This window comes from Cetorhinus maximus, chromosome 9, assembly GCF_964194155.1.
Source record: "Cetorhinus maximus chromosome 9, sCetMax3.hap1.1, whole genome shotgun sequence".
NCBI lineage: Eukaryota > Metazoa > Chordata > Chondrichthyes > Lamniformes > Cetorhinidae > Cetorhinus > Cetorhinus maximus.
In genome coordinates this window covers 92,753,541-92,772,919 of record NC_135887.1, presented here as the reverse complement: position 1 = coordinate 92,772,919, position 19,379 = coordinate 92,753,541, and the positions used below count along the sequence as shown (strand labels likewise).

The window sequence follows — 19,379 nt, the reverse complement described above, 5'->3', positions numbered from 1 at the left end:
TGGCAGCACTAGAATCTCCACTGTTAACTTCTGGGCTGCCCCTGGCAGCAGGGGCCAAGATTGACAGGAAACGATATGACATTGTAACTCCTCGACCTCACCTCTTGGGCTCCATCAGTCTCTGGCCTGATTCTGGTAGGAGGCACTAACTGGCACAGTGGAGCAAGATTTTTGGGTGGTTGGAAGCTACACCCAGGGTACCAAAGGGGCAATGTTGGTCAGTCACTAACTGGTTAGTTGGGGACTTGACAGGGCAGTGTGATCAGGGGAGGGAGAGTGATGCCCAGTACAGGAAAGACCGCATTTCCCTTGTGGGGCTTGAAGGTCCACTCCTGCCCCTGCTGGCCCATAAAGAAATAAAAGATAGTTAAACCAACTTACCTTTCTGGAGTACTTCTGGCCCCAAACACTTTGCCACCAGGTTGGCCTGGTGGAGAAGACCAATCTGCATATTTAAAGATGGACATTTTTCCTTCTGGGTCATCCTTCTCACCTGCTCAAAAGAGCAGGTTAAAATTGCAACCTGCAGAATCAGAAGGTTTATTGTTTTGGCCCTTTTTAAAATATCATTAACACATGGAATAATATGCAGTTTTCCACTCACCTGAAGAACTCCATAAAGACAGAGTGCTAAGAGTGAGTCTCATCATTTCAAATTCTTTTAGAGATCAAGACAATAAAATGACTAAGTTAAAACTTCCTTTTTGTTTTATTTTAAAATTAATTAATAAAATAGGTAAAGATTTCCAGTTACTTAGAGTTGGGGTCAGTAGAAGCATTGTCAGTAACCTGGATAGAGGTTAATGACCCTGACTTTGGGTGGGAGCTGACTGGATTAGTATCAGTAAAGACACCAATTACTAAAGTACCCCTTACTAACGACTGCTCCTTGGTGCTGGTTGGATCATTTGTTCCTTCAGCTGATGATGCCATTAGCACTTGAGCCTTTAATTCAAAGATGCCACACCAAAAAGACAAAGAATTAAATGTGTATTTTACAGAAACAGGCAGGGGGCTTTCTTCTTTAAAAATGATTGTCTGTGTTTATTTTTGATCGCAAGAAGTGCTTTCCATCTGGAAAAAGCTTTCACTAGCAACATATGTCGACAACGAGTATGCCCAAAAAATGCATTCTCACGAACACCTTCAGATATTGAGGTTTAATTACTGTACGGGTAATTTGACTTTATTCATTAATCTTGATAGGGGTTTGTCACTTGATTTCACTCTGTGACTTTCTCTTTCTCTTCTGGCTTGTTTAGCAACACAAGGCTGAATTAAGCTAGAGGAAATATCCATGGTAACAGCAAATGAGAACTAATCTGTTTCCCAGGATGAAAAGCATTGGCTGAAGTCAAAATTGGCAAGAAAACTTGTGTTGCCATGAGCTTAAACTCTGCTGTGTTTCTGATTTCCAGATCAGTGAAAGAACAGAATCGTTGAACCGTTCGCTGAAGAAGAGGTGAGAAAATATGCTGCAGCAACGTTATTCCTCAGATCATCTCCCTTCTTCACACCTGAACTTACCTTTCACTCTCCCCTGGCTCTTGGTTTCTCAGTTTATCCCCCACTGCCCTTCCCTCCTCAGATATTCCACCAGATCTGCTACTTATACCTGAGGCCACTAAGCACCTCCACCAAACCCCAGGATCAAATTAGGCTGGCACTTGGCTGACTTTGCATTCTATTTCAACTCTCTTATTCTACTGACCAACTTCTTCCAGCACCTCAGCTAACACTCTGCACATCCAATGGATTGACTTCATTTCATCATCACGTCTTGACCCTGAGAATTTAACTTTGAACTCGTTCATACTCTCTGCTTTCTGTCTCACGTAAAGCTCCGGTGTACCAATGTAACCGAGAATCTCTTGAGTTCATCGTTTAAGGATTTTAGCTGGTGCTCTGCACCTGAGCCCGTCTCCCTTTTAAAAGTTTTTGATCTCTCTCTCAATCTTTTGATCTCAATCTTAACACTCTCCGGTGAACCCATTGAGGCATCTATTCCTGTCTCCATGAGAACAGTAACTGCTACTAGTATATTCCCTCTCTCTCTCCCTCTCTGACTTTCCCACTCAGTGAATACACTGGGGGTTCACCAGCGCTCTCCTGTTCATCTGGTGCTGTGGTGGACTCTGCTAACCATGCAACAAACACCAAATTTTCCTCCAGGATGTCTATTCACCTGTGAACATCACAACTTAATTATTGTTTGTTTTAATGTCTTTGACAGAAGCTTTGCTGTGTTTGTGGATGGAGAAACCTTGCGTGCATCAAAGCCTCCCCAGCTAGCCATACTTACCAGTGTCTGTCCCCTCCAAACCACTGCAATGGCTGTGTTGTCCTTATCAGCATATCACACAGGGGTCACTTCCTCTGGTGGTACCTCCTCATTCAATTGTCTCATCCTATTTGAGCACTCTTGTCTCTCCTGTAAATTCTTCATTGTGTACCCTACACTAGGTTTTTTGACATCGTATTCCCCCTCAGCCTCTGCACCAAGCAGCTCTTCATCCTTAGCAATTTCAATCACTATCTCAATGTTCCTTGCCCTCTTTCCTCTCAATTCACTTCCCTCCTGAGCTCTGTACATCTCTACATCTACAACTCTTCTGCCGATATTCACAGCCATGATACCACCCTCTCCGTTTCTTCTATATTCTGTGGCCTTGACCTTTGAGAAGACCACCATCAACCATATTCTTGTATCCTTCACAACCATCGCCATTAGCAAATGTGATTTTAGCCATTAAGGCCCCATGCTCCTTAATTCCCTCTCCAAACTTTTACAGCCCTTCACCAACACCTTTTAAGACTCTCCTTGAAAGCCTACATTTTTGTCAAAGGTTTCAGTCACACATCTTATCTTCTCTTTGGCTTGTTGTCGATGTTTTGTCACACCTCTTGAGGCACCTTGGAATTTTTTTTCTGAATTAAAGGCATTATATAAATAAATACAAGTTCTTATTCTTGTTGCATACATGTATTATCATTATAATGCTTCTGAATATGATTGCTATATAACACCACAAGGTTGGAAAGAATGCTTCCACCTGTGATGTTTCAAAGTTGTAGTGTGACTTTTCAAAATGCTTTTTTTTGAAAGTATAATTTTAGTTACCTCTTTTGAAAATTACAGTAACAGTATTAAGAAGACCCAGCCCATAGGTAATATATCAAAGATTGACGAACGATTGGAGCAGTATACCAGTGCCATTGAGGTAATCTGAGTTTTACTCACTGTACAGCCACAGATGCGTATTGATTTTTACCCACAGACCTTAATCCCTTAAAATGGAATTGTTACAAGAATCTTAGATATGTGTGGAGCCTGCATTCCTTTATTGCTTTAGCCTTTTGTGAAGTTACTTATTGCAGGTTGGAAAGGTACATGACAATCACCCGATTAATCCTGCTGACTGACCTTCATTACAGTATGGCCTGGTCTTAGGATTTGGACAAGGAAGCCTTGTCCCTTCAAATTTTTCTCCCTCCCAATGGAAAAGTCCTTGGTTTGCACAATGTGCTTACGCAAAGTGACTGTCACCACTATGGCACCACTTGCCATAGTAAACTGAAGCTCATTGTGTGATTTACTATTTATTTATCAATATAAAATAATTCATCAATGAAGGAACACTGTTGAATTATTGTTAGAAGGAGCTGATTTTATTTGTTGTAGGTGTCCATTACCATTGTCACTATTTTCAAGCCAGAAGTCTTAAAATTTCAGAATAAGTTAGTGTTCCTGGATTTGCTGGCAACTAAATAAATGTGTCAATAACATAATCAGATGCTTGAGAGGATCAGAGTGGAATACATCTTCAGTATGTGGGTTTGAATCAAGCTGACATCGTAGAAGTCTCCTCTCTGCTAGCAGTGCAGGCTCTACATGAAGTGAACTTGGGTCAGTCTGCATCTACTTCCTGTTGAGTGTGGGCGACAGTTTGAGAACTGCTCCTAATTTTGCATTAACAAAATTGCTGGAGGTAGCTTTTCTCTCTGTCCAGACATTCTCTACCTGACCTGGAAATGTTTGGTGCTGATCCTGAAATAGAAAGAGTTCCATTTGACTAGTATTAAAAATTCTTAGTACAAGCAAATCTTGACCAAATTAAAAGGCATTTGATTTAAGGACTCTGCACTTGAAATGCTGTGGCTTCAGCATCCAAAATGCACCCATTGCGAATAATTGTAACTCAACTGATATTAATTCAGTTTCCTCACTGTTAGGCTCAATATCTTGACCCAGTTAACACTGTGGCTTTTAAGGGTTTGTATCTCTACTGGCATTATTGCAGTTCCCTCACCCTGTTAGCTCAGTAATCCCTGTGTTGATAATTTACCCTGATTTGAATTCCGCCATGCTGTCAGCCTTGAGCCAAAGCACTTCCCCTGCCCGCATGTACTCTGTTGTGATACCATTAACATTGATTATTGTAAGTGGGTAAATATTGAAAATGTATTCATGCAAATGGATAGAAAAAGGCAAAAGATGATGATCAAATCCTTCATGACCTCAATACATCCCAAATACTTTACAGCCAATGAATCACTTTTGAAGTGGATTTATTGGTGTAACATAGAATGCAAAGGAATTAATGTTGTAACTTCCTCATGTGAAATTAAAAGTTTGTTTTTGAATTATTGGTGAAATGCTTTCAATTTCCTCATAAAACAGGAGCTTCCAACATTATATTTTTTTTCCTTTCTGTGCCAATTTTCTTCTTCCCCTTTGCCGTTTCTGACTCTTTGCTAGGGTACATTCTAATGATGGGCCAATCACCTAGTATTTTGCCCAAGAGGCCATACATTGTGTTTGAACCTAGGCTGTGAGCATCTGTAGAAACTGCCTGTCTCATTATGTTGGGGTGGTGTATTCATTCTTTGGAGTTACTTCAGCAGATAAATGCTAATTTACCTTCATTTAATAGTATTATACTCTGTCTCTCACGTGCAGAGCACTACAAAGTCACTCAGACACACGTCACTGGACATGCCAAACCTACCAGAGGATGTTGCCACCAAGAAGAGCCTATGGGAGGCAGGCGATGTCACAGGTAACTCCGCTACCAAAGGGACACCATCTAAGGTAAGAGACTACTTTTGTCACTTCTGCACCAACTTGGACCACCATCTACAAGTGCTCACTGATCTACTTGGCTTGACATCTGTAGTTGGGTGAACTAGAAACCTACTTTCTCCTGTAAGACTCAGCAAGGTCTTTCAGCTTAATTTTGAAAATCCAAGCCTTTGCCAGCTGTCATTTCCTGTATTTCTGTTCAGTACCATAGGTACTGCAAAAGGCCTTCCTTTTCAAAATACCTTGAGAAAGCTGCTGTGAATGGGAACAGCCAATATGTTGTTACACGGGGATCAGTATCCAAATTTTAAAAACTCACTTCATCATTAGAAGGGGAAATAAAATACACAGGTTTATCACAGCTTTCTGTCCATCTATTCCCAAGCCAGCCATGAATAATATTTAGCATTCTTAAACTTTAGTTGCTTCCTTAGAAAATAAAAATGAGGTTCTTTACCGTAAATCAGCTCTCTGTATATTATTTGCTGTTACTGTGCAAACATTGATTTTCCAAACTGAGGGAAATTTGAGGAAGTTGAAAGTTCAGGCAAATAGTGAATGTGTGAAGTGCAGACAAATTTATTGGCCATTCAAGTGGCGTCTTAGGCTCCAGAAGCTTTGGATTATCATTTATTTAATTTGATGCATTATACCAGTATATTAAGCACTGAGATAAATCGACATACATTTTTTTAAAAATTGAGTTGTCTTCAGGACTGTGTGTGTCAGTCTTAAAAATGAGTTCGAATTGGAACATTAGTGGTTCCTTGCCAACAAAATTTATCAAGTCTGGTGAATAATAATGGAATTAAGCATTCATTCCGCTCGGAAAGCATATGAGGGAGTAGGTGGTTACAGTGATGGATTTAGATGAGGAAAGATGGGAGGAGGCTTCAGTGGAGCATAAACACTGCCAGTTTCTGTGTAAATGCCTTCCTCTTTTCAGTCTCTGGATTTCTCCTCATGCTGGTTTTGCTAACCTCTTTTACTGTGTTTCACAAAAAGCAGGGAGACAGGATAGTGCATAACACTATTTGACTTCAAGCTCAGCTTCCAATGCCATATCCTCTCCACCACAAAGGCCAGATTTTATCCTGAACTAAGTCCTTCTTGCTCATTGCTTCCATCCTTGCTGATCTATATTTGCTTCTGATTCTCAAACACCTCAAATTTCTAGTTCTTATCCTTCTGTAAGATTCATTTATGGCCCTGGCCTATCTGTTCCCGTAACCTCAGACAGTAATACAAATTATTACTGTCCCATTCCCCCAAACCCCAAAATCTCCACTTTTCTAACTTCAGCCCCGTTATTACCTTGCTTTATCTTTGCTCTGTCTTTGCTGGCTGTGCCTTCAGCCATCCAGATTCCGCTCCCTGAAATTCTCCCTCTGCCTCTGTATCTCCCTCTTCTTTCAGACTTCCTCGAAAACCCAACTCTTGTTTTTGGTCACCTCCCTCTCCTTACATAGAATTCATTTTTCCACATGCCTCTGAAGAAACTGGGGACCTTTTTTTTCCCCTGCGTTAAGCCACTATACAAATGTAAATTGTTGTCGTTGTCACTCCAAAAACAAAAGTGCATTGTGTTTTCCATCAGATTAGTATGGGACTTCCCCTCAATTTTCTGTAACTGGCCCATTAATTCCAAATTACTGCCCTATTAATTTACAGGGGAAGGATGCTCTTAGGATGTGCCTTAGGCATTTACATAAGTTTTCTGTTTCAGTACATACTTAGTGCATGATGCTTTTGTCAGGTGGGATTGGTCTGTTTGGACAGTGTCTCATCATTCATGTTATTCTTTCCTATACTCCCAGATTCTAATGAGCTTTTGTTACGTTTTAGCAAATCCTTGGCTAGAAACAGATGGAAAAGCAATGCTGGCCTGCCATTGATCTCTGAATGCACTGTCAATTTATGCTAACTAAAGAGTGATTGTCAGAAATGTAATCCTGTCCCCTACTCACCAAGGTCTTAAAAAGGTCTTTGTGAATGATTTGCTCAATATTTTAGAAATAATAATTTCGATAATGAATGTGTTGCCTCTTCCCCCCCACCCCAACCCAGCCTCTGCCCACTAATCTCATTTATTTTTAAATCCAGGATACTGACGGACTGAAAGTAGGTGTTTGTGACCTCATCAATCAGTGGGTGAGCAAGAACCCAGAAGCAAGTCCCAGGGCCAGCCCCTCCAAACCAACTGTAAGGAAACATATATCTACACTCTGACTTTTAGTTGGCTTTCCATTGCAGTGGCAAACGTTTATCACAACATAGTGTTTTGAAGGGGGGACAGTTCCCTTTCTGTACTATATTTTTGCACTGAGAGCTATTCCCTTGTGTTTTGAGCTCATGATGAACAACAGTAATTGATGTTAAATCGGCAAAAAAAAAAATGCATCACAGGTATCTCAAGCAACAAAAAATTAGATTTAAATTTGTTTTTTTTCCCTCTGGGAGCGATTATAAACATGACACAACTGATGAATAAAAAGTTAGCGTGAAGGGCATATCTGCCTTTAAGTCTATTAGCCTAAATTTTCTAATTGGCATTATTTTAATGCTGCCATTAACCTATTTATTGCAAGCAAAATAGCATAAGCATTAAAATAATGCTGATCTGGAAACCTAGGCTATTAAGCCACATGTCCAACAAATTAATATACCATTGGAGTTTTTGGTGTATTAAGAGTGGAGGGGACAACTATTGTTTTTAATTAGAAAAGGAATTATAAGCATCCCGGGGTCAATTTCCAGTCAGAGCATTGACCTAAATTAGGTTCAGATGGGTCCTACTGGAATGTACTCGTGTGGATGTCAGGCGACCTCCACAGTCAATTAAATGTGTTAACATTCAAAGTCTTGGCTCACACATTAAGAAGGGCCACGTGGGTGAGAGGTGACTGAGAATGTCCTGCACTTGCCAAGACATGCCTCACCCTGAAATTACCATTCCTGGGGAAGAAAACACAGAAGGGAAAAATGGAACTTGTGCATCTTTTCAGGCAGTTAGTGAACTAAAAAGAAAATTATTTTTGCCATAATGTGCCACTGAACTGATGGGCATGATCTTGTACTGTGCCAAATGTATCAATGGGTAACTGTGATTAGTTAGGACCCAGTGGGGCCACCTTATGGCTTAAGAATAACCACAGAATCCTGAGATCATTTCCTACAAATCTTGTGACTCACTACAACATTTGTTTCCCTAAATGTATCTAAACAGCAAATAAAAAGTCCACCGGGGCAGTCTCAAGGGCCACAATGTAGACTATAGAGATAATGAAGTATGTACTTAACAGTCAAAATGACAGAATCCTGGATTGTACTCTAGTCAAAGGATTATTGTATAGAACATATGATTGTAAAATTAGGAATGCTGCAAATACACAGCAAATCCAGCAGCATCCAAAAAATAGGTTAACATTTTGGGCACAGACCCTTTATTAGATAAATGTTAAGCTGTCTTCTTTTTACTTCCAGCAATTTTTATCTAATTCTGATTCATAGCCAATTTTTTTTTTCTTTTTGTGTAATGGAAACCCGGATGGGTGAGAGGCTATTGACCGGTGAATAGATCAATATAACAATATAGCATAATAAAAGCTACCACCACGTGCTGTTTTTTCCATTGACAGCAGTGAGTATTGCAAAGCCTGGTTACTGTCTGATTGTTTATTGAGCAGGGTTTCTGACAATCCATAAGAGACAAACCAGACATTAAATTGATGTTCTTTTCAATAGGTTAATTGATTTTGTGCTGATTTCTATCTTGTGTCATAGTGTTATTATTGATTGATATTATTAAGCTTTTCTAATAGAAAGTCAACTGCATCAAAGCAAACAAATGTAGAATTGGTTTGTAGCTTAAGCTTGAGAATGTGAGGGTTTTGCCACCAAGTTCGAAGATGTGGGCTCAAGGTACACAGCTCAATCCAGGCTGTCGCTCCAATGTAGTACCAAGAAAATGCTGACTTTTTCCAAAACTGTTGCCCTTTGGAGGGGATGCTAACGAAGATTCCGCCCATTCAGCCAGTGTTCTCCCTTAACAAATGCTATGAAAAAGCTTAACTAATTGATCATTCACCTCATTATTATTTGTGTCACTTTACTGGAGAAGAATGGCTGACAAATTAACAATCAATGCATCCCACAGAGTTTTGTGACCTTTTGGAAACATGGATATCTTTCATTAATTGGAAAAAGGAGGGAATTTTAAGGTTTTCTTGCATTAGTTAAGGTCTTAAATCTTTGAGTAGACATTGTTTTTCATTCTGTGCCTATTCGTTCTTTTTCTTCTCTTCAGGCTTTCTCCAAACCTTGGATTTGCTTTACCTCTCGGTAGCCTCTGGCTCTGACTATTTCTCTCCTTCTGCATCCTCTGTGCCTTTTTTTAAATCATCCTGTGCCTTGGCTGTCTCATAAGGTAATTTTCCTGACATCTCTTAACAAACTGCAAGGCGTGTTGAAAAGTAGCCAGTTTGGCATGTGTGACGAATTTAATAGCAGGGAGATGGTTACCCTGGAGCTGAGAATGCATTCCTTTCTATTTACTGAGGTTTCTTGGGGTTTTTTTGTAGCAAAATACCCTGAGGATATACTAGCCAACATTCTTGCAGGTTCTTCTTCAGTCTTTATGAACAAATTCTTTAGGAATAAATTTTGTGGGGTTTCCTAGGTCAGGGTGTAGAACTTTCCAGTAAAATCTTGGTGAGTTGTAATATGCTATGTTGTTTCACATCATTATAATATTTGAGAAGAGAATTAACCAGAGAAGATTATTGTGGTGAAGGGAGCAATCCCTTTGATGGAAATTATCTTCCCTGTACTATAGACAAGGAGAAAACCAAAGCAATATCATTGTTCTCCCTCAGTTCTTTCCTCTCCTTTTAAAAATGCTGACACTTGTGTCCAAGGATCTTGGGTACCATCCAGTACCTAAAGTGCCATTCTTTGACTTGAGTCAATGTGAGATTTCAGCTCACTCGAAACCTATTCACTTGCACAGAGTTAAAATTGGGCTCCATTTAGTGAGTGTCTGTTGCACAAGGGGAGGCACCACGGCTGAGCTTTGTCCAGTCCTCACCTAGCATCTGTACTCCCACACTTTTCAGCAAAGTGATGGACTAAGACGAGGAATGAGATTACCGCTCACTAACCAGGTCAAGATACTGAGCCTAAGTTTATCATCCCGCGTCACTACTTTTACTGAGATCAAGATGATTTTGGGTCCTGGACTTCTCCCTAGGAAGTCCCAGTGTCATTCCATGTTATATTGGGATCTTGGGCATTGAATCCATTTGTGCCAGTATCTCCTCTTCAACCTTGATGGCATTCTCAGGTTGTAGAACCCAAAGGCATCTCAGTTCTGAAGTTAGATTTGAGTGACAGCCATGTCTTGGAGTTGAAGTCCACAATAGTTTGGGGAACTTCCCCTCTACAATGAAGTATATACTGAACTCCTTTTTAGCATTCAGGGTTCACCAAGTTCCCTATGAATGTAGCAACAGTGGGCAAATGTAAATCCTTTGAGATACCCCCTAATCCCAAATTGTAGAATGTTCTCTCAATGCTGTTTAATCAACATTCAATTTCAATTGGTGATAAAATACAAATATGCACAATTGATTTTAACTCTAGAAGGAATTACAAATTCCTTCTAGTGTAAATCTTTAATGTATGACACATTAGGTGTTATAAAAACATTTTTGAAAGAAAAAATCCATTTGAAGCACCTTTGATTATTTTTGAGATCCCCTGAAATATTTAACTTTTTTCGGCTTTTGTCTCTAAATCATATATTATTCTGTGGCTGGGGTGATGGGTTGGTAGGCAGGTGACCTCCTCCACTGATGCTGTTCCTCAGCATACCATAAAGAGGTGTGAGATAACAGTCGGAGGTGATTCTTTTAAATCCCAGTTGGAGAAACACCTGGACTGTGTTCAACCTGCGTGTGCCTCCCTATTCCAACAGCTCAGCTGAGGCTGGAAGAGCTTTTTGAATGTCCTTACCATCCATTTATATTTATAAATGGATGGTGAGGGACCCAAGTGGCATGTGTAACTGAAGCGCTCACTTGGCATCAAGTTCCCAACAATTACAATGTTCAAGTGGAGTTGAGTTTGTGTTTTTCTGAGTTGAAATGTGTGTAGTGAATGTGTTGAGCCCCAAGTGGAATCATTGATGGATGTTTCAGATTTGATTATATTCAGGGAATTCCTAAGGCAGCAAGTTCTCAAACGCAAAAGTCAAGCTAGAATTTAAACATAAAAGGATGGAATTTTATCAACTTAGCCTCTGCTGGAATGGTGGGGCCATTTGAGGGTGGGGAATCAGAATGGTGAAGGAGTGAGCTTTGTTGAGACTCTTCCACGAACACAGCATTACCAGCCCACATCTGGGTTCCTCAGCCAACCAGGGAAGGCGGGTACGATGACGCATCTGAGGAAGGATTTCTGATTAAGAGGGCTATGATATGGGTTAGAATGCTGAACCTGCACTTGGACTTTTGAAGTTTGAGGCTGCAGAATCTACAGGACTGGAGAGGAAACCTGGAGATACTGCTTCCCGGGTGCCTCACTCTTACCTGGAGGTCTTGCTGTGGGATCTGAGGGACTGTAGTGAGGTGAGCTCTCCCAAGCTCAGGAAGAAGAGGACAACCTTCCAACCAAGCAGGCATGAATGGAAGTGGCAAAGAAGGTCATCAGCAGAAGTGTTTTCCCTCCAGCCTGCAGACAGTACCAAGAGGATCTAGGACTTCAGGAGCCAGAAGAGGTGAATGGCATTAACACTTTCAGGTGCCAAGCCCACCCTTTGACTCCTATGCATTTTCCTGCACTGCACTCCTCAGAACAACATGCATTGCAGCAACACTCATTCTTCTCTCTGCAGGCGCCTCACATCCCCATCTGAACAGCAAAACTAACACTCACTCTCATCTTACTGGCCTTTCATGTCCAGCTGGATCTTGCTGTCTATCCACTCTGCCCTGTGTAAGGGCATGTCGCTGAAGAGAAGGCAGCTAGTGCTGTTATGATAGTGCTTCGTGGCGATAGTGCCTCTGTGTTTGTCTCATCAGAGGTGCAAGGTGCAGTTGCTTAGGCTGTCTCTGTGTTATGGTGAAGGCTGGCCACAGAGAAATGCAGCTGAAGGTGAGCAAAGTACTAGACAGGTGAAGTGACTTCTGAGAAGTTGGCAATCAGCTGTCTAGCAGTGATAGCATGCTCAGAGAGAGGAAGTGTTTTGGGCAGCAGTCTCACATTTTTCAGTCGATGGTCTCTCTTGTGATCTCTTTGCCTGCTGTTGACTTGAGAGCAGTTATTGGTTTGTGAAGGAAGCACAGCCTCCTGAAAGGTCCAGCTGGATCTTCAGGCAGGGAGGCCCGGGTACCACCCTGCAAGAGCCAGAGGCCACCTACAGTGCCTGTACAGACTATGCTCATACTTCTGATCCTCCTGTTCCTTCACAAAGCAGAAGCAGAAAGAGGTCTGTTGGAGAAAAAAAGTGGTGGAGCCAGTGTGAGGTTGGGGAGGATGGTGGAGGGAGAGGGGGGGGGTGGGGTGGAGGGAATGGTGGTGGTTGGAGAACCATCCTCCCCACCCAATCCCTTTAGGGTTCCCAATTACATTTGCCAGGACTCGGTTAAAAGTGATTGCAAATAATTTATTCGTATAACTTTTAAATTGTCAGTTGCAATCAGGATGAAATTTCAAGCCTGACACAATTGGTTACAAGCTTTTGGCGAACATTGTCATGGTTATTCTGCGCCAAGTCAGTCAAATCTGGACATCAGCCTCCACACCAGCCCACCCTCCACCACTCCTCCACAATCCTTCACCCTTAACCCTACTCCTGAGAACCTGACCTTTTCTCCCATCCAATCGCAAAATTAATCTTTACAATTCTTAAATATACTTTTAAAATCAACCTTTGCAGCTCTTAAATATACTTTTAAAATACTTAAATTCTTTAAAGCAACTTGGTTATTTAACTTTCCTCTTAATGTAAACATTTATTTTAAGACTTACCCACAAGTTTCTCTTGGGTCCCTTGTGGCTTTCAACAATGGAGAACTGTGGCCCACCATAAGCAGGCCCCACCTTATGCCTGCTTTGTAGTCATGTTGTTTGCCATGGTGGCCATTACCTCGCATGGAAGGGGAGAAAAATGAAGTGTAACCCACCCAGCCATTGTTATTTATAGGAAATACTGTGAGGATGCAGCAGACAATGCTCACTTCCTTCCTTCAGTAGGCAAGAGGAAAATGATTCAGGTAGCTTTCTTGGGGCAGGGTCCTGGCTTCAGCTTTTACTGCCTAATTTTCCTTCATTGGCTGCCTTGGGTGGACCAGGAAACCGATGGAAAAATGGTGGAAAACGTGTTCCATGATGTCCTGAGCATCTGGATTCATACACGCCCCCTCATTTATATTACAGTTTGAAGTGACACCCACAGATGTTTGCTGCTGGATACATCTACGTAATACAAATAGTAATAGTCACTAAAGTCCATGTGAACTCCTTACCACATTATGTCATGGCTTCTCGTTGATATTTACAACTGCCAGTTCTCTCTCTAGTTCACATATTTCAGTATAATAAAGTCTGACGGAGGTAGGTAAGGACTAAGGTCCCCTCCTTATCATACACACCATGGGTGATATGCAGCACATTGTGGCCTTTTCTTTCCTTAAATTCAAGGTTTGCAGCTCAGTAGAGATTTCCCATTGATAGAACCAGGCAAGTCATTACCAAGGAAACTTTCCCATCCGCATGTGATTTTAATGAATAATGGTCCTCACAAAGTGAATGACTTTCTAATTAAATTTTCTAAAAGAAAACTAATATTAGACATTTTTTGGTCATTGTGTAGCTAACCAGCCTGGTTGCTGAAAGGGCAGAGAGCAGATTACAAGTTATAAAGCCCTTTTACATTGCTGCCACTGTGCAGCCTCCTGGTGCTGTTCCTGAAATGGTGTTGCTAATGGTGAAGCCATTGAATCTGGTGGCAGTACATACCCAACAAAGAAGTGAACCTCTGCTGGCTAGCGAGTAAGACAAGACCATCAAGGTTGTCTGCAAGTTTAGCCTGCTGTGGAATTATCTGAATGTTTGCTGCTAAATATGCTAAAGTAAAACTTCTTACAGACACCCATTTTTAAAATATGATGTAGAGAATAGTCTACAGCTGTGATCAAGACCAGTATGTCAGGCTATCATTGTCCTTGGTGAATCTAGATGAGAGAGAGAAAAGCATTAGATAAGATTCCTGATTGGGATCCAATAATTCTTGTTGTTCAGTGCACATGTGGATATAGGGTAGAAACAGGTGCTGTCCTCTCTGAAGGGATAGTCCCTATCCCAGCTCATGCATGAAAGAAGGATATTTGAGCAAGTTAACTCTGTCTCTGGAACTGTGCCCAGCAGGAGTCAGCACCTTCAGGAAAAAAGGCGAAAAAGTGTCACTTCAAAAGTGTAAATACGGCTTCTGATTAAAAATACTAGGAGGGATCACTGGATAATAAATAAGGAGCAGGAAACCTTCCACAAACCTTAATCTCCATGCCTTCTAAGGATTCATTTTAGGAATAACTGTTGAACTGTTTTAATTAATGTGACCGCCGAGTGCACTCGTGTACACCTCCTGTGAAAACTCCCTGGTGGAAGACACGAGAGGGAAAGCGTACCAAGTACCAAGGAAAATGAGTTGATGTTTTGACTTCCCTTTGCCAGGTACCCTGAGGCCATTTACTCTGAATTGAATTAATGCACTGCTATCTTGAATAGTGTTCCTCTGTTATGTCCATTATATTTATCAATTGATAAATAACTTTTATTTTCCCTATAGTCATGTGAGCAGGTAATAGTGAATACTGTACACAACCTCCCCTCGCCTTTGTGAAATTGAGGAAAGACTGACCTCCGTGTCTTTGTACACTGAGTGCTGAATGTCAGCTTCGGACAATTGATGGTTCTCAGCTGATTTGAAAGAGAACGTTGCCATTCTTTAAAATATGAATACTGGTGTGATATAGCTCAGAGTTAATTTCTTATCTTTAAACACACTCTTTTTGATTAAAATAAAACCACCAGCCAATTCAGAGGCTTTGGTAATTATGGTTTATTTAGTGTGTAATGTACCTTTAAGAATAATACTTGTTAAGGAAGATCACATGATCTGTAGTAACCAATATGAGAGTAGCGCAGGCTACCTCAGAGGTCTGTAGAGATAGAGATGGAGTTGAAAGCACACATGTAGTTGCTGCTGAGTATATTGTAAATAAACTTAATGTTTCCACCCAAGAAGTGTCTGCAGATCAACTCTATCACTAATAGTACAACTCGGCCAGCCCACAACAGAGGCAATCTGGAAATTTCCTCTCCGACACCATAGTGTGATTAAAACCAGGCGCTGTGATCGCATTGACTGTGAGATACAAACCAGGTCCAGCCTACCTTCTATATGCGACAAGTGGAACATCCAGGGGGGAAAAACAAAACAAAAGCAAAAATAAAGGCAAAGAGTTCATTGTTCTGCTTCTTTCACAACCAAGCTCCTTTTGAAATTGTTTTCATTTTTCAGCACTGCTAGTTGGCAAACTGCCATTTCACCTATGAAACCTGAGATTGTATCCAGCTCAAGCCAGAGTGCAGTCTCCTTCCTCTTAGGCAGTCATTATAGAGGGAGACAGTAACTGTCCTATACAACCTCTGACTGTCCTATACAAATAAACTTTGGGCAGTTTCAATTTGGTCCCCTGAGACTGACAAAAGCATAAAATCCTCCCACAATTCAGTACAAATTGACTGTAACTCTGGGATGGTTGGCATGGGAATTTACTAAATTAATACTGGCATGTGATCTCCTGAAGTAAGAAATAAAGCACAAGGCCAGGGAAATTCTACTCTGCAACTGGCTGAACTACACCGGACCTGAAAGTGCTTGATCACTGAACTTGGTTCTTAAGATCGAAGCTCATTCTATTCACCACCAGGTGACCATTTCTTAAAAAAAAAACCCAATTCTTTAAAACAAAATTGAGAAAGTTAATGTAAGTGTGCGTTTCCAAATGCAAAAGTAGGTCATGATTTTTTAGATTTAGACTCAGTGACATGAGTCCAAAAAGCTGAGGTTCATTGAAACCCTTGTGAGTCTCAGCCTCCTGAGACAGCAACTGTACTTAATTACAAAATTCAATGCTCGTCTTTTTGCAGAGGAAGGAGATAAGTAGTTCATTGTTCCTTTACACATAAATTATCTACACTGGAAGTATTTCCACCCAAGATAACCAGACAGAAAAAACAGAATAAGATGTAGTTTGAGGCTATAAGGCAATAGCGCCCCCTAATGCCTGTCTGTAATGTTTACATGCTGGACAACTTCAACATATGTAAGCCCATGTTGGCTGCACTTTAAGAGATAATTAGAGCACAGCTGAGAAAGATAATTCGACTTTAACAACTTGTCAATGACATTGTGAAGATGGCTGGGGCGGCACAGCAGTTGATGCAGAAAGTGGTGACCAGTGGCTCCTAGCTCGCCCTGGCTGCTGCTAATTACTCTAAACCATGTCTGGCTACCTTCTGTCAGCTCGGGTGGAGCTGACTCCTCCAACTCCTGGAGAAATCCCAGTGGCTGTTGAAAGCTTCAAGGGTCTTGTGACATTATTTAAGGCTGGGAGTTACAAACAAATAACTGTAAAGGATGCCCTGAGGAGCAGACTTGTGGCCACGGAAATTGTGATGTGGTTTTACATCGGCGAGGTCATTGGCCAAAGAAGCCTGATTGGATATAATGCCTGCATTCTACCCTGTGATGGACCAGCATTCCATTGTAAATGAATGAATAATATTTCAATTTAAAGCACTTCTTATTCAGTCACATGTATTAGAAATACTTGAATTAAATGTTTTTAGTTTGGTTTAGTTAGTTGTTGAATCAAAGGTTTGTAGCTTCCAAGGTGCGTTCCAGGAGTTCAGCCGCGTAAGGTTAACAATCCAGCGGCTGCTGGATCTTGGAAATATTTTGCTGAACGGGGTGTGAAAAATGAGGCCCGGGTTCAAGTAACTCAAGTACCTTGATGCATTCTGAAGAATATTGAGGAATCCTGACTAAAACTTTTCTCTGAACCAGTGCTACCAAAAACAGATTGACCGGTCATTCATCTCGTGGCTCCTTGTAGGATCTTTGTGAGGAAAATGTTTGCATACATTGTGGCGACAGAGGTTTTAAAATACAGTAATTCATTATATCCCAAGTGCAGCAAGATAATGCTGAGGGTAATAATAGCCGTGTTAAATAAATGCAAGTCATCTCTGTTTTCTTTTGTTACTCAACATCTACTGAGCAGAGGCAGATATTTTTAAATTTCTCAAGATGGAGGTTGAGTTTTTAAAGTCTGTTATTCAAGCTTGTTTTAGTCAGGGATTTTAATTGTTCCATTATTTCATACACCTTCTCAAAAAGTTGGAATAATTCATGATGGGTGTAGTCAAAAGTTTTTTCTGTTAAATAGCAAGATTCTTGATGCACTGGCACTCAAGAATATAACGATCCCATCATCAGATGAAAGCTAATGATATTGCAACACAAATTAACCAGCTGAGTTTTCACAGCTTAAGAACTTGCCCAGATGTTGCCTCATTGCATTAACCAGTAACACCAGTCTCATCCTGTCCAATAGAAATCAGTTACACAACCCCAGAAGACTGAGTATACATTGCCTTTATTCCGGGGGAGGGTATGCATATTTGCAAGACCAATATACGGAGATAAAAACAAAAGTCTTCCGACTAGGCACTTTACAGCCTTCCGGGCTGAATGTTGAATTCAACAACTTTAGATCTTAAACTCCCTCCCCCCATCCCCACCCCGTTTCTTCCCCCTCCCTTTTGTTTTTTTCAATAATTTATATAGATTTTTCTTTTCCCACCTATTTCCATTATTTTAAAATCTACAACTAATACCTCGTCAGTCTTTCCACCCCACCCCCACTAGAGCTGTACCTTGAGTGTCCTGCCATCCATTCTTAATTAGCACATTTTCTTAGATAATATCAACACCTTCAACACCTCTTTGATCCTTTTGTCTGTAACATCTTTTGATTATCTGCTCCTATCACTGCTTGCTTGTCCGTACAACCACCGCCCCCCCCCCCCACCCTCAACTTCTCTCTTCCCCCCCCCACCTTAAACCAGCTTATATTTCACCCCTCTCCTAACTATACTCAGTTCTGTTGAAGGGTCATGAGGACTCGAAACATCGACTCTTTTCTTCTCCACCGATGCTGCCAGACCTGCTGAGTTTTTCCAGGTAATTCTGTTTTTGTTTTGTGTCCAATATATGGAGAGCTTGATTAACATCAATTCCCATTATCTACCAATCAAATCACTTATGTTGTGGGAATGAATAGAGGTTTCACTATGTTGGTGAAATCATAGATAATTTACTTGCTTTAGCCCAGATTTTGCAGTAGCAATGATAACGAAGCTGTTGTGTTTGCCGTCATTACTCCTCTGAAAGTAACAGCAACTTCTGGACTTTGCACATGTGCAGTCAAACACATAAATCCAGAAGTTGCTGTTGTTGATATTACGCTTCTCCAGAGGGTACGCTGGTGAGTTTTCCCCAGAATGCAATCATTTAGAGATCATTGAACTCAAAGAGAACTCCACTCTTATGCTCTCTTTCTTGCAGTGAAAGCCCTTGAAAAAGTTGCGCCTTGTTGAGTGAGCTCTAAGTGGGATTTTAATGGTGGACTAAGTTCATAATTATTGTTAAACAAACTCACTGGGCCTAAACATATTCATTTTATATTTGTTGAATATCAAATTTGCCCATTATGATATTCGATATATTGATTTGTTTTTAAAAATTATGATATTCCACCCTCTACCTTAATCCTGCATGTATGTCCCAATCATTTATTTCATTATCTGTAAAACTTAAAAGTAAATAGTGAAGGGATTCAGTGGTGGTTTTACATCAGGGTTTGCTGATTGTGAAAATACTTCAGTGTAATTGGCTGATTACCCTGTTTGATGGCATCACTGCTGGTGGATGCTTGGAGATCTCCTCCTTAACTTGGTGCAAGGTTGAAACTGTCATTCGGAAGGTGGATATCCATGCCACGGAGATAGCTAGATTTTTGTGGGCAACTTTCTTTGAGCACTGTCGCTTCACTGCTGACTGTGAAATCTAACCCTTTAAATTTGGAATACCAAAGATCAATTTCCTTTCCTATTTACTTTGTTTACAATCCCAAATACCAGAAATATGCTTTTATTCCCATTTTAC

The 19,379-nt window shown here is 40.8% G+C and overlaps 1 protein-coding gene across 3 annotated transcripts in view; it reads left to right on the top strand.

Annotated features, from left to right (window-relative positions):
* Nucleotides 1-19,379, top strand: part of lsp1a (lymphocyte specific protein 1 a) — a 371,560-nt gene that overhangs the window by 307,875 nt on the left and 44,306 nt on the right. For all 3 annotated transcript variants that reach the window (XM_078549109.1, XM_078549110.1, XM_078549108.1), the window contains 4 exons: nt 1,419-1,462; nt 3,140-3,221; nt 4,961-5,092; nt 7,187-7,285. In XM_078549109.1, the coding sequence (XP_078405235.1) occupies nt 1,419-1,462; nt 3,140-3,221; nt 4,961-5,092; nt 7,187-7,285 (357 nt within the window). The remainder of the gene's footprint in view (nt 1-1,418; nt 1,463-3,139; nt 3,222-4,960; nt 5,093-7,186; nt 7,286-19,379) is intronic.